This window comes from Miniopterus natalensis, chromosome 8, assembly GCF_054644295.1.
Source record: "Miniopterus natalensis isolate mMinNat1 chromosome 8, mMinNat1.hap1, whole genome shotgun sequence".
Taxonomy (NCBI): domain Eukaryota; kingdom Metazoa; phylum Chordata; class Mammalia; order Chiroptera; family Miniopteridae; genus Miniopterus; species Miniopterus natalensis.
In genome coordinates this window covers 5,620,182-5,643,259 of record NC_142088.1, presented here as the reverse complement: position 1 = coordinate 5,643,259, position 23,078 = coordinate 5,620,182, and the positions used below count along the sequence as shown (strand labels likewise).

At 45.5% G+C, this 23,078-nt stretch overlaps 1 protein-coding gene across 1 annotated transcript in view; it reads right to left on the bottom strand.

Moving 5' to 3' along the window:
- DNER (delta/notch like EGF repeat containing) overlaps window positions 1–23,078 on the bottom strand; it is a 185,489-nt gene that overhangs the window by 17,221 nt on the left and 145,190 nt on the right. The window contains exons 9-10 of the mRNA XM_087819363.1: window positions 13,959–14,081; window positions 5,364–5,477 (exon numbers count right to left, since the gene is read on the bottom strand). Coding sequence (XP_087675489.1) covers window positions 5,364–5,477; window positions 13,959–14,081 — 237 coding nt within the window. The remainder of the gene's footprint in view (window positions 1–5,363; window positions 5,478–13,958; window positions 14,082–23,078) is intronic.

Sequence of the window (23,078 nt, the reverse complement as noted above, 5' to 3'; positions counted from 1 at the left end):
AAGCTGTAATTTGCAGGACAGACTACTACAGAAGATAGAGCCACTCAGAAAAAGAACATCAGAAATATGCTGTGTCCCTGAGTCGGTTACAGAATATTGTGCGTGAGTAAACAAAACTCCATGGGCCTAGCAAACAAGATGAAGGATGAACAGCTCCCAAAGCTCATGGAGGACTGGGAGGGATTTAAACTTTTACAAGTCAGAGTGTAGCTATTTTATTGATCAGCTAACACATTTGCCTTAGCAGGAAGGTAGGACTATCCCCTGAGTAAAAGCTGCTATAGACTCATCCCCCAAAAAACAAAAATGACCTTGAAAGGATAAGTCATGTTGGCAAGTAACTTACCTACTTGCCACCAAAAAAGGCCAGCACTTTGAAAAGAAAGGCAATAAATCCAATCTCTCAACAACTTAACTAACAATGACCAGCATCCAATAAAAACTGTTAGACGTGCAAAGAAGCAGACTCATGTAACCCATAACCAGAAGAAAAATAAGTTCTAAAGGTAAAGATCCAGAAGAAACAGATAATGGTGAGTAAACAAGGAATTTGCTCAAGATGTAAAGGAAAACATGAAAAAAAAAATAAAAGTAAAAATGGAAGATACAACAAACTGAATAGAATGTGCAGATATAAAAAATATAATATAAAATGAAAACAAAAATAGTACAGAGTGATATTAATAGATTAGATGCTGTAGAATAGAAGATTGGTAAACCTGAAAACAGAGCAATAGAAGCTACACAAACTGAAGCTCAGGAAAAAAAATGAACAGAAATCAGTGACCTGTTGGGCAATTTTCAGTAGTCTAACACAGATATAATAAGAGTCCCGGGACAGGGGAAGGAGGCATAAAATAATATTTGGTGGAAGAGTGGCTAAAATATTTTCCAAATATGATGAAAACTGTAAAACCAGATCCAAGAACTGCAAGAAACCCCAGGCAGGATGAATACCAACAAAATCACATCAAGGCACATCATAATCAATTTGTTAAAACCCAGCAGTAAAGGAAAAATTCTAAAAACAGCCAGAGTGATGGAAAAAACAGTGGAATATTGCTTCCAAAGAGGTGGCATATTTTTCCTATTTCTCCAACTAGGTACAAGCAAAAACCCTGGACATTATATATAAAATAAGCATGAGGAGATTCTGAGAGGTCAAGAGACAGACAGACAGACTGGCTAGGAACCTCAGGATCCAAGGAGCAACGTGACAGTGAACACCCTGAGTTTTTATAGTCCAGACTAGGTGCTGGAGAAGCCAGCAACCCAGAAATGTCAAAAGGTGTGTGTGGGGGGGAGGGGGGAAGCCCCAACTATATAACACTTAGAGCTAATCCATGGGTCAAAGAGAAAAATCTAAGGGAACCTAAAAAACAAACAAAAACATTGAATTAAATGAAAATGAAAACACGACATAAAATCTGTGGGACAAAGCCAAAGAAATATTGAGGGAGTAATTTATAGCACACAGAAAACATACATCAGAAATGAGGAAAATCAGTCATATCAGGTCCCACCTAAAGAACATAGAAAGTAAGAGCAACTTAAACCCAAACTGAAAAAATCAGTCTCATAAGGTAAATGCGACATTGGATTGAGTATCTAATTATGTAACAATGATCTGCCCAATTCACTCCACTCAGCCAGGGAGGGAGCTTCTGAGCACTCAACAGCTGGCCAAGAGAAAGTCCTGCTAAACCTCAGGTATAAAGAAAGAGTATTTGGTTCCAAGGTAGCAATGCCAAGAGCAGAAGCAGATTGTCCCTTCATGGTGGTCGTCAGCACTTCATCAGCCCCTCCTATGGAACACTAGTTCTCAGAACACAATGGGTTCTTTTTTTACGGGAAAAAGAAGGTTCGCTGGTTAAATATAGTTGGAAAATAAAGGCAGATCAGATTCTTGACTGTGCGACCTCTCGGAGCCTTCAGCTTGCAGACACCCTTATGAATCTCCACGTGGCATGTACCATGTCCCAGGTTTATTTGGCCACAGACACTTTTTCCGTGAAGCATCTCATGGGACCCGTGTTCTGTAAAGCACATTAACAGCGCAGCTCTCCAGACAACTTGGGGAGCTATTCTGTGGTCCTCCACAGTGTAAAAGATTGCCAGGCCCGAATAGAAATAGACATCTGTTGTTTTCCAACACCAGTGAGTGTGAGTGATAAAATCACACTGGAAATGCCCCACTGCTCCTGCAATCAGAATGAGTGCCAAGAAGAAATGCCCAGGGCTGGGGGAGTTCAGGCCTGGCGAGCAGAGGGCACTGGAAGGCAGGAGGCAGGAGAGAGACTATTACCAAGAAGAGCCTGGCGTGGGCTGTCCACGATCAAGCAGGTAGGGGGCCAGCACGATCCTGGGAAGGCCAGACGGGGCCACTCAGTCCTGATGATCAAGTTAAGGGCTTTGACCTTTTTCTTAAAATGATGAAATGTCAACAGGCAATTTTTAAGCAGGGAACAAGAAGATTGGATCTTGTTTGTATAACGTCGCCACAGGGTAGAGAACGCATGAGGGGTGGAGGGGAACTTCCTAGGGGCGGGGAGGGGCCCACCTGGTGCAGGCAGGAGAGGAGGGCAGCCTGGCGTCGGCTCTGGAAAGAACTGGGAGGCTCCAGGAGGTTTTAGGGCCCCTTGGTGGCCGGATGCAGGCAAGGGGAAGACGAGGGGACCAAATGAGTCCCCGGGTTTTGTCCAGGGCAGCTAGAGGTGGCAGTAACTGCATGTAATGGGCTAGCAAATATTTAAAAGAAGAAAAGAGAAGCCTGTAAGTTTGAGGTGTCTGTGAGGTATGTCCAAGAGTAAATGCTGAGTAGGCAGCTGGAGGTTTGCTGAATATTCTGGGGAAGAGATTGCCTTTTATTTCCCATAAGATACCAAGATAAATTTCAAATGGATTAAACATTTGCATGCACAAAATTAACTCATGGGTGACTGGAATAATGTAAGGATATTTATAAAAGCATGATACATAGGATCTTTCTAGCATAAAACAAGAAAAAAATCAAGATTTAATAATATAAATTTAAATATGGTATATGAAAAACAATGCCTCTTGTATACATTTAAAAGGCAAATAACAGTGGAAAAATATTTATACCCTACAGCAGATAAAACGTGTAATACTTATTATAAAGGGCTGTTCCAAATCAAGGATGAAGATGGACATGAATAGAAAGTTCATTTAAAAAGAGACAGCCTGGCTGGGCGTGGCTCAGCAGTTGAGCATCAACAGAGGATCCAGGAGATTCCCGGGCACACGCCCAGGTTGCGGGCTCGATCCCCAGTCGGGGGCGTGCAGGAGGCAGCGGACCAATGACTCTCTCATCATTGATGTTTCTCTCTCTCTCTCCCTCTCCCTTCCTCTCTCTGAAATCAATAAAGATATATTTAATAATAATAATAAAAATAATATTTTTTTAAAAAAAGAAGCACAAATGACCATAAATATATTTTAAAAGTATTCGACCTCACTAGAAATCAAAGACCTACAAATTCAAACAACCCTGAAAAGCATTTTGGCCACCAGAACGATGGGCCTCAGTACTTGTATGAAGACGAAGAAACAGATGCTGTGCACTCTTGGGAGGAGAGAACGTCGCTGCAATGCTTTCTCCTGTAAACAGTGTGGAAATATGTCAGTACTCTCCTGCACCCCGTGATTCCGGGCCTGGGAGATTAGCTCAGAGAAAAACCAGATAACTATACAAAGATGTACATACAAGAATATTCATTGCAGTATTGTTTATAACAGGGAATATTTCTCAAAAAAGTTCGCTCCCCAAAAGCTGAATTAACAATGGGTTAAAAAAACCAAGCATGATATTTCATATAATGAACTAAAGGGCAGCCAGTAAAAATGATAAAACAGAAGCGTATTTCTTAATGTGGAAATAGTTATGATATACATATTTTTAAGTGAGAAGGAAGTGACAAAGTGTGAGCAGTATGATTCCTTTTATGTTCAAATACATGTACATGTTATATCAAGATGTTAGCAACCGTTAGCTCCTAGCAGAGGAGTTTTAAGTGGTAGGGTTTTTTCCCTATAACACAATATTTTCTAATATTTCTTCCATGCTTTTTATGATGTGTGGGATAAAAATATCTGGAAAAAATAGAATGCCTCAATATTATTTTTGCATCTATTGATGAGTATAACTGTCTGTGTGTGTGTTTATAAGCCAGTCAGCAAAACAAAACCATCTGCTTGTGATTTTCTGGTGTGACCCCACTCCTCAGTCCCAGGAAAAGCCAAAAGGAAAACACAGGATGTGACACTGATAAATACAGAGACGATCAGAAGCTGCTTCTCCACATCTTGCCATTGGCATCTTCCCCAGAAGCACACATGAGACTCCCCAGGGATGGACCGGGGACCCAGATGCTGGGAAATTCTCCAGGGCTTAGGAGGTGGCCATGGTGGCTCAGCAGGGGAGAGGTGAGCATGCATAGTGCTCTCCAGCCAATAACAACATGTTTTCCTGCAGCTTAAGTACCCATCTGCTTCTACAGGCTCCTTCTAGGTCAACCTTTTCCAATCTGTAAACCAGAGAGACTCTGGTGCTTTGGTTGGTTGAGCCAAACTCTGAAAACAGACTTGCCCTGCCCTCTCCATTCCAGGATTCCTGGGCTCTGCTGGCAAAGCAAAGGATGGAATCTTCTCTACCCCAGAGGTTCATGGTTCCTTTTGAGAAACTGGTGAAGATTTGGGGGCCTCTCCTCAGCAGATATGCATTCCCAGAAGCCCATAAGGAGTGGCTTAGAAGGAGCCCAGGTAAGAGTGGGTCCCCTAGTCCAGAAACAACTCTTCCCACTCATAGTTCAGTGGCCACCAAGGCTCCTTTGAACCTGCCCTTGTCGTCCCCACCTGCTTTCGCTGGGCCATTCCCCCCCCCCCACCTGCAGCATCTCTACCTTCACTAACAATCAACCGGAACCTCGAGTGTCACCAGTAGTTCCCACCATCACCACTTTGTCTTTCCATTTTTCAAAACCCAGTCACTTCTCCATCTCTCAACAAAAATAAAAGTGGTAGCTGAGTGCGATTGCTACAGGGGACGCGTGTGATCCTTCCTTCCCCTTCTCCCGCCAACACAAACCCTTCAGGTGTCAGTGTAACAGTCCATGTCTCACGTTTCAAAGACACAGCTCCGGAGCACAGCACCGCCAGTCTCAGCAAGTCTAAGGACAAATGCTGATTTCGGAAACCTCGTTTAACAACAAACAGCAGATTGTTTTTAAAAAGACCATCTCAGCAGTGCCCGCTTACGTTTTGCGGAGTCTCCTCGGCTTTTTTAACAGCAGCAATCTCAGGGATTTTGGAAAATTTGAAAACCCAGTTCCTGGGTCACTTGCCTGTAAACCCTGGTGTGCAGACACACGTGCCATTGAGGCCCTCGCTGTCGCAGGTGCCTCCGTTCAGACAGCTGACGTTAGCGCAGGGGTCCTTGTAGGATTCACAGTGAATTCCTGCAGATAGAGACATGAAAGGGGTGGCTCAGTAAGGAATCTCCAGCTCCGGTGGCCTTGAAAGCCAAGTGTTTCAACTTCCTAGGATGTGCAGAGGCAGGTTCCTGGTGTGTGTGTGCATGTGTGTGAGCGAGCACATGCCCAGACTTCACTTTAGATTACTGTAAAGACACACTTTATGAGAAAATAACAAGTGCAATCCCTGTTCACAGATACTGAAATGAGCCCCAGCTCTTTGGAGAGAGAGGGGGCCCCTTGGTACTCAGACGTCAAAGAGCTAATCAGTTCCCCACGTACTAAAGCTAACGCATTGTGCACATACTACATCCCAGACCCCGCACTGTGCTTTACATCTGATCTGATCCTCAGGACAATGCTATGAGACAAGTACCCTCATTCTGCCATTTCCAGGAGAGGGAACAGGAACGAATGGGGCCTCAGGACTGGCAGGGGAGGGAGCTGGAACCTGGAACCACAGGCAATATGCATCCGAGTCTGGAGAGCGCAGACTGGCCACGGAAATATACAAAATTATATGTAGCTCAGCACCCATTTAACAAAAGGGAGGCAAATTAAAAATCATAGTGAATACAGTGAGTTTCCCATTATATTTTAAAAGGTCCGTGTGCGTGTATACATGCAAATGCCCAAAGTGGGACTGAGAGGGGAATGAATTACTTTGACTTTCACACTATGTATTTCTATATTGTTGGAATGATTTTGCAATGAGTACATATTTTATCATTTTATAAAAATCTAACAGCGCTGCGCTTTTCCAAAGGCAGGATTTCCGGCGCTGCCTCAGTGAGGGGCCACGGTGGGCGCCTGGGGCAGGTGACCCTCCCACTCCCCCCCCATTACACCCTGGATGGGGATCTGTATGACGACAGGCTGGACCGTATTTACTTCCTCTGCGCCACACCCCGTGACTCACCATTTAGTCACTGACACGTCTCGTGCTGGGAATCTTCTCTCATTTACTTTTCAGTGTAAGAAGCGGGCTCAAGGGTGAAGACCGAACAGGAGAGAAATAAAACGAGAACTGCCCGGCGCACACTGCTGGCCAAGCCTTTTGGGCGGCGTCTCCCTCCCTTTCACCCTGAGCCCCTCACGCCCAGCCCTGGGGAGTATTCCCCATGCCTTTCTCCCTGCTTTCCAAAGCCCTGCCTTATTTCTCCCCCAGCGGCCACCACCCCAACCCCGAGGCCTCGCGCTTAGTGGGATGGGGCCCCTCCGAGCCACATCCTAGCTCCCTGCCCGTCTCTGGTGCTTTGTGTGAGCCACAGCCTGGGAGACTCATGCATGCGAATATACAAGCTCAAAGTAGTTTAAAGATTAAATCATGTATTAGCATAAAACTGGGCATTCCTCTCTTGAGAGAGAGAGATGGAGAGGGGAGGAGAGGGGAAGAGAGGGAGAGGGGGGGAGTGGGTGGGAGAGTGTGTGTGTGTGTGGGGGGGCTGCTTTGTCCAGGGGGCTCTATTTCTATCTCCCACTGATTCCCAAGCAGCCCAAGCTCCGCTGAAAGATTAAAATGCAAAAGGGCCTCTTCTGCTCCCAAGTGTTTACGAGAAAACAAGGATCCCCATATTTACAAGTCCCCCTGAGGCTGGCCAGTGGGGAACCAGCTGACAACAAAGGCTTTCAGTTATGATGGGAAAGGCAGCCAGGACCAAGGTTCAGGGCCGCCTGGAGCCTAGAAACATTCCCATGGGCACAATCTTTACAGGGTCTCTAGTCAGCCAATCTCGCCTGTAGGGTATTGACATAAATAATACATTAACATACCAATTACCACATTTCTCTTGTAAGGCCGACCAGCAAAATCTAGACTAAATATTTAAACATCTTAACCTTAAAAGCCTTCAATAATACAGATTTGATGAAAACATCCAAGATAATATGCAATTCCAATCTTTTGGGGGCTGGGGGGGGGGTTGGCAATAATTTTATCCCTTGTTATTTCTCTTTTTCAAAAGATAAGATATTTGGTCACTTGCGACCCATTGAGAGTTTTCTGGCAGCGAGCGCACGCCAAAGCTCATCTGCGCAGAAACGCGATGAGTGCAAAGCAAGACGGTCTCCCAAGTCCCCAGCGAGTCCCCCGTTACTCACATTTCTCTACCCTAAGCCCTGCTGATCCCGATATAAAAAATCTGTCCTGTGGCTCAGCTTGAAGCCTGGAGCTACGAGCGAGCAGTCTTAAGCGGCGAGCCACGCAGTCACGGGTGTCAGTGACGTGCCAGGCGGCCTCTGCTCCGACCCTCCCCGGGCCCTCGCCATTCCCCAGGCCCCAGGCGCTCGCTCTGCGCTGAGTGTGGGGCATCCTACATCCCGACGAGAGTGCTTCCTTCCTCCCCTTCCCAAGCTGGTCATCACCTGGCACCTTCTGTCAAAGTCCAGCTCATGCACCTTTTTTTCTTAAATTTTATTTTATTGTTGATAGTATTACAGATGTCTCCCATTTCCTCCCTTTGCCCCCCTCCACCCACCCCAGGCCTTCCCCAGGCTGCTGTGTCCACAGGTCATACATATGTGCTTGTATGTTCTTTGGTTAATCTCTTCCCGTCCCACCCCCCCAACCCCCCCAATGAGACCTGTTCTTCTGGCCCACGCATCCATACCTCTGCACCTATTCTGTTCCTCAGTTTATTTTGTTCTTTAGATTCCACTTATAAGTGAGATCATGTGATAGTTGTCTTTCTCTGACTGGCTCCTTTTGCTTAGCATAATAGCCTCTAGGTCCATCCATGCAAAGGGCAAGAGCCTTCTCAGACCCCTTTCTCTGGAAAACAACCTGACTCCCCCGAGACAGAGCTCCATTCGCCGGCCATCGCGCACGGAGAGCGGGCCGAGTTCCTGCCATTGCGGAGTTTACCGTGTTAAATCATGACTTATCTGACTGTCTGATCCCCCCACAAATCTCCGAGGTCCTTTAAAGCAGAGGCGTATCTCAATGCATGGGAGAAATTATGGGGATACCACCGGAACCCTGTCCTTTCGGGAGGGGCGACGGTCCGTGTACTTTGGCTGACACACGGGTAGGATTGCCAGAGGAGCGAGAAGTCGTTCCAAATCTGCCTCAGAAACACCCGATTTTGTCAGGGAAAACCAGGTCCACACTTCAAACTGAGTCTGTGGAATGACACACGCATCACCCGTTGGCAAGAGACGCAGCACGCACTATTACGAAACTTATGTTTAGTCTCAAGCAAAAATAAACTGTAATGCAGTCAAAACTAATAAAAATTCATACTTTTCATGTTAAGGAATAGAGAGGCAATGTTTCTGAAACGATCTCTATTCCAAAGGCTCTTTATAGAAGTTAATTTTAGAATTGAACAGAAATTCAAAGAGCGGTGTACCAATTATAAATCTTTGTTGTCATCACGATTTAGTGATGATTAAGATTTTGAAAACAAAAATCATTATTTTATCTCCCGGAACAAAGCTAGCCAGGGAAAGAAAATTGCCTTGAAGTGTTCTTTGTATTTACTATCCTCTTTAGCGCATCATCTTATATTCAAACTTACTTCCTCCATGAAAACCTTTCTATGATGTCTACCCTCCCAGAATGCAACTTCTTCCAAATTATTTCAGACCCTGCATTGACGTCTCGGCCTCAGCCTCCTTATTCCATGTGTTTCAGCCTTGGGCTGCTCTTCTGGTTTAAATAAAAGCCTGACAAGGAAAGCACCTTGCCATCCATTTCTGCATCTATGGCATTACACCGGAGGGGCTAGGTACACAAACCATCCAGAAATCCTTGTTCCTGGCTACACAGAGGAAATAATTCTAGCTAACAACAAAGAATTCTCATCTTTTCAATTATAAATTCCTGTAGTCTTCAAAAATATACAACAGTGCGGGGAATGTCAGAGGGAAGAGGGGGTGAGGGGAAGTGGAAGAAGGTAAAGGGTAGATAAACGGTGATGGAAGGGAACACACAATACAATATACAGATGACGTGTTGTAGAATTATATACCTGAAACCTGTATAATTTTGTTAACTGATGCCACTCCAATAAATTCAATAATAATTAAAATTTAAAAATACACAATTAGATATATGATCAAATCTAGAACCCAGTGATCTCATTTCTGAGACCCTCCTTACCCCCCCCAAAAAATCTAGAAAGTATGAAAATTATAGGAATAAAAATATTCATTCAAGAATTATTTATAATAGCCTCACATCAGATGCAACAAGGGAATGGATAAATACACCACAATGAGACTACTGTATAACAACTTAAAATAGAATTAGTAAGATTTTCTAGCAATACATCAATCAAGCATAATACAATGTTAAGTGTGAACAGAAGAATAGTAAATTGTAAGTATACTCAATTATAACTGTAAAAACGTGGATACTGGGAAAGGTTGAAACTATACAGATGACTACTTATATTCTGTTGTGAAGCAATAAGCTATTTTGACATTTCTCTAAATTTTTTTATCATTGTTATTTTCACAACTAACAAACGAAGTCTTTTTTTCTTTTTAACTCTCCTCACCAAAAATTCCAAATGGTTATATTTGGTTTGTTCTACTAGAAATAAAAATAAACACAAAAATGGGGAGGTCACTTGACTTCATGACACTATGAGGTTCGGAGTCGGTCAAGAACTAGCTGTGAGCTGGTTTTGAAGGAAACGTCAGCATTTCGGTATCTCCGAAAGGAGGTTACTCTGACTCCCTCCACGCATTTCATTTCCAACAATTTCACGATCCGCAGTGGAAACTTACTGGGAAAACGTTTGAGTCAGTGTCCTCTAATTAGTATGTCAAGCAGCAATTTCCATTCAAGTCAAGATAGCTACTTAGCATTTGCTTTGAAAGCTGCCGAGAATTAAAAACCAAAACCAAAACCTATGTAGTCACTGCCTTTCACTAAATTATGATTTAGCGTAAGTGAGAAGCAAGTCTGAAGCCAGAGAGAACTGACTACAGAGCTGACCGCAGCTGTCATAGCAGATACAGAGGAGATGCTGGGAGAGTTCAAGGAGGGTAGACTCACATGGGCTTGGGGATCAAGGTTTCAGACACTGGATGCAGTCAGAGGACTGAGTGGGAGCAAAGAGAAGGCGAGAGAGGGATCCAGAAGAAAACCCTGGGGCCCAACTGCACTCCCGGTGTCCAGAGGCCCAGGATACAGTGGGGCTGGGAGGGAAGAGTCCAGGGGGCAGGAGTGGAGCTGTGGAAGGTAAAGCAGGGACCCAGGTGATCACTGGGGCAAAGGGGCAGGAACTCAGTCAGAGTTAGAGGCTGGAGAAAAAGCTTTGTGGATTTCACTGAAAAGTCTCCAGCTAAGTCACAGCTAAACCCATTTTAGAAGAATGGTGTGGACAAGCTCCAAACTGAGGGTTAAGAAAAGATAAAAATTAAGGAAATAGAGGTGGATGTCTACACCAACTCTAAGGAAACTTGGCTGAAAAGAGAGAGACAAAAGGGGGAATTACTGTATTTAGAGGACACAGTCAAGTTGTGTGTTTTTAAGTTCATATGGAATTTATTTAGAAGTGTGAGAACATTTATTTTTTCTGTTTAGCAGCCCAATTTTTCTAGCACCATTTATTTATTTTTTAAATTCCCATTCATAGCAAGTCCTCTAAGAATCGTACATTTTTACACGTCTATTATTACCGACAAGGGTTTCTGGCCCATTCCTCAGTTTGGGTCCGCTGTCCAACCCTGCACCTGTAACGTGGGAATGGAATCAAAACTGCAGCATTTGAGTGGGTTTTAACATCTGGCAGAAGTTCCCCCTCATTGCCTTCCTTCCTATTATATCCATTCCTTTTAGGGAGCTTTTATATTCATTTATTTAATTGTTTAACAGTAAACAGTAAAACTCACCACTTAACAAATACAAATGTAAAATAAGAAGTTAAAGTCCCAGGCCTCCCCCACAACACACCACCCATCAGATCCGAGTTCCAACTCCAGAGGGAAGCACTAGTCAGGAACTGAAGCCCACCCATCGGGTAGTGTCCTAAGTTTACACACACATCTTAAATGTAAACATATTTATCAGGAGAAAGGGTTCCCAAAGGGAGAGGGTGCACATTCTTCACGGAGAGAATGGCACAGGGTCTTGTGACCTCTCTTCCCCTCACCCCTCTTCTCTCACCCGGGGAGCACGATTGAGCCCTTCCGCTTCTCTCTTAATCCCTTATACACCGCGACCACCGCCACCGCCGCCACTTCCCCATCTCTCTTAGTTTACAAGGTCTATTTATTGCTATTTTGCCCTCTGCCTCATGGGGTAACACAACACATTCCCAGCATATACACCCTCTCCATAGGCCGAGGGGTCCCTTGGGCTCAGCTGGTCACCGAGTCCTCAGCTCTGCTCAGAACCCTGTCCCCTAACCCTGCTGTATGCAAAGGCTCCCAGCACCTGCACCCTTTTCTTGAGAACCCAGCTCCTCAGATGTGTTTGACATCCCCTCCAGGGTCACCTACCTCCTTGAGGCAAACCCAGCACAGTCGGTAATGGAGAAGGTCACAGAAAGGTAGAAGGGGTGGAATTTAGAACATACGTGACAGATTAACCTTGAGCAGCACATGACCATCTAGTGGACGTGGGTAGGTTTCAGTGGTTGTGATTGCAGGGAAGTTTGTCGGGCAGGGGCTCCCAATGGGTGGTGCATGGGCCAGCACATCAACATAACGTGAGAACCTACCGGAAACTCAAATTCTTGGGCCCCACCCCAGGTACACTGAGTCAGAGACTCTAGGGGTGAGGCCCAGCCATGTGTTTTTAACTAGCCCACCAGCAGACTGATGGAAGCTTAAGTCTGAGAACCACTACCACAGAATGTGGAAAACTAGGTAAATTTGAAAATGTTTACAAATGATAACCTCTCTTGTATGCCATGAAGATGGAATGAAAACAGTTATATTCTAAGGGTAAGTGATTTAATACAGAGCTTGGGGGAAGTGGGAATATTTGGAAATAACACTGAGAAAAAAGAGAGGAGGAAGTGAAACAGTCTAGGGAGGGTCCCAGCCTATGACTTTGTAGACTAGTGAGTCACCACAGGCAACTATACTGATTCCTTCTCGGTCATGATGACAAGAGCAACGCCTCAAAGACGGCAAAGCTGGAGGGGAGCAGATTCAGAATATACCCAAATGATGACTGTCATTTATGAAGATGAAATTTGCTTCGTAAAATTCTACCATAAACTAAAGAATTCTGGAATTTAAAATATTTGAAGTGCACCCACCACTACTAATTTTGTCATCAAGGAATCTCAAGATCGCGGGAAGCTTCCCCGTCCTTGCTTTATCCAGGCAAGATAAAGGCTGGGCAGTTTAAGAGACTGACTCGGGCTCCGCAGGAAGCCAGTGGCGCGATTGGCATGGCCTTCTTAGGGCTCCTGATTCACTGCCCCTTTAGTTTTCTTCCCAGAACTGAGCGGACTCCCTTTTTCCCAGAGCTCAGACGCCATGTGGGTGAACCCAGCACATCAGCCCTTGTGGATGGAAGTCAGCAGAGTTTGGCTCTAAATGGGCATCACAGGCCACAGCAGCAGCAGATCTGCCAAACACAAGGCAAAGACTTGGCCCAGCTTCGGCCCTTCCATCCGGGGGCTGGATCAAGTTCATCTCTGTGCCTACAAACCCTTGGGGCTCACCAAAAATAAGGGTGGGTCCATCCACAGGGAATCAACAGCGGCCGCTACGCGAAGTCGCCAGGCAGACGGATGGTATCAATCGAGCAAGCAGCGCGGGGAGCAAAGGCCAAGTGAAGCGGTTATAAATAGAGCCCACGGGGGCACTGCAAAAATCTGAAGGCGGCCCTGAAGTTGCGGCTCCGAGGAACGTGGGCAGCCGCTGGCAAACAGGCTTCCGAGGGTGGCCGGCTCCAGTGAAGCCACACCACCCCCGCCTGTGGCCCGAGCGCACGGGGAGGCGGAGGCAAGGGCGCCGGGGGCACCGCTGCCCGCCCTCGTGAGGGTGCATGGCTGACGCTCAGGACTTCGAGCAGGGCCCACACCTTCTAAACACTCTTTCCAGAGTGACTTTGACCGGCATCGGCCCAAATGAGCCAGCATTTCCCTCCCAACTGAATCACTTAACGAGAATCCACTCAGAGGCCGATGCGTGCGAGTCCACCTGCCTCCTCCGCCAAAAAGCACAGCACCCCAACTCTGCCCAGCAAGCGCTGGGCACCGTTCCGCGGCCGTGTCCTCCGACCTGGCCTGCCGGTCCGTCCCCCAGCATTCCTTAATTCAACCGGGAACAGGCGAGGATGTGAGAAGAAGGGACAGGAGAGGATTTTCCAGTTTATCAAGAGGAAGCCTGAGACCTGTAAATTGGCCTCCTCGGCCCCATAAATCATCCCAACACTAGTATTTCATTTTTATCTGAAGCTATTTTGAGCTCCAATTAGAGAGAGGTTCACCCATTTAAGCTGAGAAATCTGCGATGTCGCACACAGCCACTCCCGAAGGAGGTCCAGGGCCTCACCTTTGTACTCGGCCAGGCACACGCACTCATAGCCGTCAACCAGGTCCCTGCAGGTGGCGGCGTTCAGGCACGGGGCGGACAGGCACTCGTTGTACTCCTCCTCGCAGTACAGGCCGTGGTACCCTGAGGGACAGAGAGAGAGGGCCGCCGTCAACCGTGTCCCATCTCCACCCACGCCGGACCAGCCTGCAAGGGAGGCAGCTGGGGATTCACCAAAAAGTGTGGCGTGGACAGATGGGACCTGGGAGCTGGGTCTCCTGGGGTATAGTTGGAATGCAGATTTCCAGGAAGGCTATGAAGAGTCTGTTCTTAGCACCCTCTTTCAGGAGCCCAGGAATAAAAAGTTATCCATTTACCCACCAGGTGGTCTCCTTATTGCGTGTTCAGGGGGACTGGTGGCCTGGACACACGGGGTCCTGTGTGCTGTGGCCACAGGGCAGAGTGGCAGGACTTCCAGCTCCTCTCAAGGATGGGGACCTTTCCTGAATCAATTCAAAAAACACGTCTAATGAAAGAATTTGACTAAAGTAGAAAAGGGTCAATGAATTTGCTTTGCTTTCCAAGTCAGGAAAAAGAACCCAGCCCAGCCCAGCCCCTGCGGCTCAGTTGGTTGAGTACCTGCCCAGGCACCGCGAGGTCGCCCATGTGACTCCCATTCAGGGCACATGCCTGGGTTGCAGGCTTGGTCCCTAGAAGGGAGTGTCAAGAGGCAGCCGCTGATAGATGTTTCTCTCTCCCTCTCCTTTCCTCTCTCTCTCTAAAGTCAATAAAAAAATATTTAAAAATAAAAAGAACTCAGCTAAGCAGGCTTACCTGAAATTCCTGAGGAAGAGTGGGCTGTCATTTTTGTTTTGTTTATTTAAAGTTATGATTACCTGCATTATAGTATTTTAATTTTGCGCAAATTTTTTAATTATTAAAAATATAATCATAGCAATGAGAAAAAAGAAAGAAACCTAACAATTTCTGAATTCAAGATGGTTCCTACCCTCCTAGTCGCAAAAACAGGTGTTTATTCTAAAGGACAGGAAGACAACATTCTTTGAGGTTCACTTATGAGTGTTATGCTGTTTTTAACTTTCAAAAACATGTATTACTGCCAATTTGTGATGAAACTGGACCATTTTTGTCTGGCCCTGTCCAAACAATGAGAAACATGTGAGCGCTCTCAAAAATCACCCTGCCTGTGTTGGTTCTGAATTCAGATAAGCAGGAAAAATAAACCCTTGCTCAAGTGGGAACTAGAACCTCTTGCTTTTTCCAGCTTTCCGACCCCTAGCCAATCCTCAAACTCAGAAAGTCCCCTCAGGACCTGCTAAAGTGTTGAACTGTTTCTTGTGCCCATCCCAGAAGTAGGTCAAGCTCAGACTGGCATTATTAACTGAGCACTTTTCGAGCATTTGCCGTTTCAGTTGCTTTTTGAAGTGCTTTCCAAATTTAGGTGGTGATAATGACTGCTTGGAGGAGACCTTGACCTACCTAAGACAAACAGAGCACGGTTCTCAATTCTTCTACCTCACCCTTTTTGTCATTTTAGGGAAATATTTCTTATTACGCTCCATCAGGTTGTTTTCTTCATCTAGATCAGAGCTAGCGAACTAACAGCAATTCTGGTCCCCAGAAAACTTTGGCAGTGTGGCGATACATTTTTTAAAATATGTTTTTGTTGATTTTGAGAAAGAGAGGAAGGGAGAGGAATAGAGAGATAGAAACATTGATGAGAAAGAAACATCATCATCGATTTGCCACCTCCTGCACGCCCCCTACTGGGGATCGAGCCCTCAATCCAGGCATGCGCCCTGACCTGGAACTGAACCAGTGACCTCTTGGATCCTAGGTCGATGCTCAACCACTGAGTCACACCAGCTGGGCTGGATACATTCTTGATAACTACAACTGGATGCTACTGGCATCTAGTGTAAGGACCCTGCGAACCATCCACCAATGCACAGGACAGCCCCCCACAACAAAACCATCCGGCTAACATGTTAATAGAGCCATATGGGGGAGTCCTGTTCTAGACTAGGGCTCAACAAACTACGGCCTACTGGCCGAATCCACCCCAGCCTATTTTTGTATATACATTTTATTGGGACACCACCATGCCCATTCACTTATATGTTGTCTATGGTTGCTTTCAAACAATGGCAGAGTGAGTCGTTGCAACGGAGATGATATGGCTCGCAAAGCCCCAAATCTTCCCTGTCTGGCCCCTTACAGAACAAGTTGGCTGACGCCGGATCTAGATTCAACAGGAAATCTTTCTTTTTACAACATTTTTGCATATTAACCCCTTATCAAACGTATGGTTTGCAAACATTTTCTCCCATCCACTAGGTTGCCTTTTTGTTCTGTTAACGGCTTCCTTTGCTGCGTGGAAGCTTTTTGGTGTGATCCAGTCCCACTTGTCTATTTTTGCTTCTGTTGCCTGTGCTTTTGGTGACATATCCAAGAAATCATTGCCAAGATCAATGTCATGAAGCTTTTCCCCTATGTTTTCTTCTAAGGAGTTTTATAGTTTCAAGTCTCTTACATTTAAGTTTTTAACCCATTCTGAGTTGATTTTTGTAAATGGTGTAAGATAATACAAATGGCCAATAGGTATACAAAAAGATGCTCAACATCACTAATCATCAGGGAAATGCAAGTCAAAACCACAATGAGATGTTTCCTCGTGTCTGTTAGAATGGCCATTATGAATACATACGTGGGGCGGGGGGTGTAAACAAGTGTTGGCAAGGATGTGGGGAAATTGGAACCCTTGTGCTGTGTTGGTGAGAATGTAAAATAGTGTAGCTGCTTTGGAAAACAGTATGGAGGGTCCTCAAAAAATTAAAAATAGAACTACCATATTATCTACAATCTCACTTCTAGGTATTTACCCCAAAGGGTTGAAAACAGAATCTCAAAGACGTATCTGTATTCCCATGTTCACTGTCACATCAGTCACAATAGCCAAGAAGTGGGAACAACCTAAATGTCCATCAACAGATACAAAAATAAAAGGGTATATGTATATACTGGAGTATCATTCAGTCTTTAAAAAGAAGGAAATCTTGCCATACGCCATAACATGGATGAACCCTGAAGCCATATGCCAAGTGAAATAAGCCAGTCACAGAAGGACAAATACTTCTCATTCTAAAGCAATTGACCTCATAGCAGCAGAGAAAAATGTGGCTGCCAGGGGCTGGGGAGAGAGGGAAACTGGAAGTGGATGCTCGATGGGTATAGTTTCATTTATGCAAAATGAAAACATCCTAGAGCTCTGTGGGATGACAACATGCATACAATTAACAATACTGTGCGGCAAACTTAAAATGCGTCAACAGGGTAGCGTTCCTGTTATAGGATTTTAGTACGTGTGTCCTGCTAGATTTTATTATGTGTGTCTTCTGGCCTCTTCTCCATGTGGAGACACAGCCACAAACAGCATCTTTTCCCTTGTATTTGCTCTGCTAGCAGATCTTTGAAAAATCATCTGGGAAGGAGCACATAAACCCTATAAACATTTTGGCCTCTGAACTGAGGTGGTATTTACAGAGGCAAAAGTCAAAAGAAAATTTCATGAAATTATAAGTGTTTTTGTTTTTGAAAAACAGTATCATCTTTTTCTACTAGCAACATGCAGAGCAAATGAGGAAGTTATTTTACAGAGAAAATGAAGCTGGTGATGTTTTCCTGCCTTTGAGGGGGGAAAAAAAAGATAAAGGTTTCAGATTCTAAAAGTGTTTCTTCAGAGACGGTAACATTTAAATGTCTTTATGGAAATGTCAAGGCACCCTTTACACTTGGTGCCAAAGGATCTAAATTGGAATAAAAAGGCCATCCTTCCAGAAGAGAAGGACTCTGCAAAAATGAGGCTGCCACCCCTGCTGGTAATTAATTTGAACAAATTAGCTCAGGGCAATATGCCCAGGGTCTAGAAAAATTAACCTAGTCCAAAGAATTTTTTAAAAATAAAATAAACAGAGTGGCCCCTCCCAGGGCACTGACGACCTTCATCACCACCACCCTGGTCTTCTCCTGAATAGTCAGCTCCAGTCACTTCCTGAGAATCTGTAACACACAGCAGCCGACTGGACGTGGGAGGGAGAAAGCGCGGTCCAGATGCGGCCATGCTTAGGCTGTGAGTGAATGATGCTGCCACGTCCACGAATAGGTATGGACGAAGGAATGACAGGTTTTCGAGGAAGTTGACCAATTGGACATGTTTAACTGGGGGCCCCCTTAGGGAGGTCCAGGTGCAGTTGGGAAAAAAATGGACTTCAGTAGCATAGAAACAGCATTTGGGAGTTAGTTACCTAGAAGTAGTAAAGTTTTCATCAAAGAAGAACATGGAGAGGAAAGAAGGTCAGATCTCCATGGACAGGCAGGTGGAGAAACAAGAAGCCCGATCAGATCAGGACACTGAGCAAGGATGGAGCAAAGGGAAGGAAAGACCAAGGAGGGCAAAGCCGTGGAAGCCAGGAGAGGAAAGGAAACCAGGAGGCCTGGCTAACAGTGTCAAAGATTCTGGAGAATCACAAGTGGATGACAAGACTGGGATGTCACTGGAGACCTTTAAAACCATGGCTCTCAATGGTGGCTGTACTGCCTTTTTGAGGGAGCTTTGGAGATTTGGGGGGGGGGTGATTATTACAATGACTGAAGGGTCCTACTTGAATTTAGTTGGTATGGGCCAGAAATATTAAACATTATGCAATGTCAGGATTCCCCTGCACAGCAGATAATGCCCTGGCCTCCTCACAGCTGTGGACAGTCCCACTGGACAGCCACGCAGGTGAAACCCTGTGGATCGACTTCCAGGTCTAAACCTACTGCTTCACATGGACAGCATGGTCTTTAAGATACACCGAGTTTTCCTAGAATATAACTACTGGGTACATCAAGAGAAGCTGTACCAAGACTTGTTTCCCATTATGGAAAATCTCTTCACAAGAGCAACAGAGGAATTTCAGTCACAAAAGCAAGCACACCTGTATCAGTAAACTAAACAAAAAATCACATTCAGGTAACTTTCTGACAATACCACCCAAAATTGCTTCCTCCACCAGTTAATCACCACCATACTCAACTCATTTCCATCATCATGCTTATAACTGAAATCATATTTCTAACTTAGTCCTTTAATTATTTCTCTTCTTCCACTAGAATATAAGCTTGAAGGCACAGGCCATATTGCAGTGTTCACAGCTGTACCCACAGTATCTGGCACAGAAAAGGTGTTCAAATAATAGTGGTTGAATCCGCACCCAAAATGTCATTGATTAAATAAACACACGTCTAAGAGGTGCCTATGATGTGCCTGGAGCTTCCAGGTACCATGAGTACAAAGCTAAATGGCAGAGTTTTCACCTGCAAGGACTTCAGAGTCTGGTAGCAAGTTAGTGGCATCTGCTTGTATCAGGCGCTTTGTGTGTGTTACTTGTTTAGTCCCCATGACAACTGAAAATGATGGCCATGACTAGTCCCAATTTATACATGAGGCATTAAGAGTCAGAGAGGTAAAGAAATTTGCTCAAGGCCACACAGTTGATCCTGTGTGTCCTTCCTACTTTCCCAGGTTGTACCCAAAATGTATTCCCTGGTATATTAGTTTGCTAGGACCGCCACAACAAAATAGTACAGGCTGGTGGCTTACACAACAGAAATGTGCTTTCTCACAGTTCTGGAGGCTGGAAGTCTGAGATGGAGGTGTCAGCAGGCTGGGTTTCTCCTGAGGCCCCTCTCCTTGGCTAGCAGATGGCCACTTTCTTGCTGTCCTTCCGTGGCCCTTCTCTGTGGGCACAGGTCCCTGATGTTTCAGATGGTTATACAACACCAGTCACACTGGATTAGAGCTCCATCCCTACGACCTCGCTGAGTCTTAGTTACCTCTATGAAGGCTCTGTCTCCAAATATAGTCATATTGGGGGCTACGGTATCAACACAGGGATTTGGGGAAGACACAATCCAGCACATGACACTCAGAAGCAGGCGTTTTCAACGGCGGCACCACTGACATTTTAGTCTGGGTCTCGTCATGGCTGGGCGCTGTCCTGGGTATTGCGGATGGACAGCAGCATCCCCGCCTCTACCCGCTGGATTCCAGTAGCACCATCACCCCCCAGCTGTGATCGCCAATGTCGCCAGATGTTGCCATATGTCCGCTAAAGGACAAACCCCCCCTTTGGAGAACCACCGTCCTAGGCCCTTATTACAACATGAGCACGCCTTGCGGAGGTTCAAGCATGTGCAGGTTTGTGAACAGTGGGAGCGCAGTCACTGAGAAAAAACAGTTCAGGGCAGAACCGAGGGGTCCATCTGTGATTGTGGGTTTCATGTGACACCAGCTGCGGTTGGCTGTCTCCAGCCCTGCTACCCCACAGGGGAACACACTCAGCTCCGCTGGCAGGAACACCCCAGAAGGGTGGGATAAAGAGAGGAGAGGGGTAAGAGCCCCCTGCTCCTGGTGATTTTTGAGCTACAGGGAGCCCTGCTGAATGTTCTGCCACTAGGTTGGGAAACCTCTGTGTCCGGGGAAGACTGAGGTCCAACATGATTGAGGGGGAACGGTTCCTTTAAGGCTGTGTTGCAACCCAAAGGATGTTTCCTCTCACTTCAGGTCAAATAGATAAAGTGTAAAAACCCAAGACTCCCCGATTCAAGCCTAGGCCAGCTCCCAGAAATCAAGTCTTCCAAACACCTCACCCATAGCAGTTAAAGATGTGGGCAAAGGAAAGCAGTGCTATTACAATGTGACTGTCTGTGAGCTTTCACGCTCTGGCCAAACTCGCTGATCGCCATAGAGCCCTTCAGCTCTGCCATGTCCTGGGCAGCACATTCATTTTACTGAACAGAGAGCTTTGCTGCAGAGGAAACTGTGTATGAGTATGAGTGTGTGTGCGTGTGCGTGTGTGTGCGCAACTCATTCCCTCTCTTTGCTGGTGTGTTCACAATAGGGATCTTTTTAAGAACATGGAGGAAAGTAGCTAGCATGCCTGCTTACACCTATCAAGCCTCAGAGGCTCTGCTCTAAACAGACCTGCAGTGTTGAGATCTTACAGGGTTCTGTGGAGTAAGTACACTCTCCTGTTACACACACACACACACACACCCACACACGAGAAACCACCTGTGAACACGGGGAGGCTGTGTGAGTGAACACGGAGCATTAGCTGCTGTGTGGGGGACAGTGACAGCTGGCATAGCTTCTTCGGCTCCCTAACTTCTTACCCTTTCATTATGAGGGGCACTGTGGCCAGAGAGGAAGTTGACATGGAATGACCCAAATCGGTCAATATTTCCATTGTTGTGGTTCTCAAACATTAAAAGGACAGTAAAATAGAGACTAAAATGAAGTTTTGGGTTCTGCAGCCTCCTGGTGTTCATGTTACTGAGCCACCCCCCCCCACCCCACCCCCTGGGCTGCTGAAGGGATGGGAAATGGAGAGCCGAGTCCAAGCCCTACCCCGAGGGTTCCCGAGGTGCCTGTAGCCTCCATCGCGGCAAGACAGCGGCCTCTACTAGCAGGGCCGGAGGCTGGCGAGCCCCTCCATCAAGCCATTCTTCAATTCAGCAAAGAGCTGTTAATCACCCACGATGTGCCAGGCACTGTGCTGACCAACGGGGCCCTGAGGCTGTGTGAGAACAGACCCAATACCTCTACTGGGGCCATTTAAAGAAAGACCCAAACGATCATCCAAGTAAACGCATTTGCCTCCAGAACAAGGTCACAAACGATTCATATGAAAAAACCCATCTCTTGCTACCATTTGTTAGCCTAGTCTTATGAATGTCCTTTTTTTCATGATGCTTTTGGCCACTAGAGGGTGGATTCTGCCTATGATCTACACCAGCTAAAATAAAGGGGGGGAATGTTAAGTTTAACAAACTATATATGTGCTTAAATATAAAGATTCATTTTACAAAAGGGGACTACACAGCACCAGGGATGCAGATACATAAAGAAGAAATGTCATTTTCTTCACTAATAAAACTTAACGTTCATATCTTTGTTTACGGCTCACAAACAAATTCACCTCTAAACACATCACAGCTGCAGTTAAAATTTTCCATTGTAAAGTGGCCCATTTTTCTTCCTAACTCTATAAAAATTACTGTCAAAAATGTAAATGCTTGCAACACCATGACTAAAGCTCCCAGATTAAAGATTAAGTATAATGACCAGATAATATTTTACAACTTGATTTTAAAGATTGTGCTGTGTTTACTAGAAACAATAAGTAAAATGCTTTAATGAAATGATCCCTAAACTCAATTGATTAGTATGTTTATATGTACACGGGAAACTGCGTGGTTTACAGTGGGGGTAAGAAAGGGGAGGAGCTTTGGAAGAGAGATGTGAGTTGAAGCCCTAACGTTCCAGGGGTTTCCAGTATGAAGCACAGCATGAGCAACACGGAGCCAGCACAGGCAACAGCCGGGTGTCGGGGCAAAATCAAAATGTAAGATTCTATTACAGCACTTGGAGAGAAAACAGAAGTTTTAAAATATATCATTCCTTTAATTTATTTCACAAACCGTTTGTTAAATTTTATTTTAATTGACCCTTACCCAGTTAACACAATATATTCTTTTGAGGTGTTCATCCCACTAGACCGGTGGGTCTCACAGGGTGGTCCTCAGACCAGCAGCACCAGCAGTAGCAGGGAACTTGTAAGAAATGCAAGTTCCCAGGCCTCACCCAAGATCTACCGAATCAGAAACTACAGGTGGGGCCTGGAGCTCTGAGATTCAATAACCTGCTCCCTGATTCTGAATCACGCTTAACTCTGAGCTATAGACTTGCAAAGAAGGCAACAGTTCCCACACCGTCTGATTCTCAAAAATGCAGGGAAGTAGTAGGAGTTAGCTATGGCAAGTGCTAGATACGGCACAGTAATGTTTTTGGGCCTTTCGTTTGTTTTTTTAAGAGAGGGAGGAAGTGAGAGAGAAACACTGATTTGTTACTCCACTTATTTATGCATTCATTCGCTGATTCTGTATGTGCCCTGACCAGGGATTGAACTCACAACCTTGGTGTATCAGGACGATGCTCTAACCAACTGAGCTACCCGGCCAGGACTGGCACAGCAATGTATTTTATTAGCCATGGCTGCCACTCGGCGTATCAAT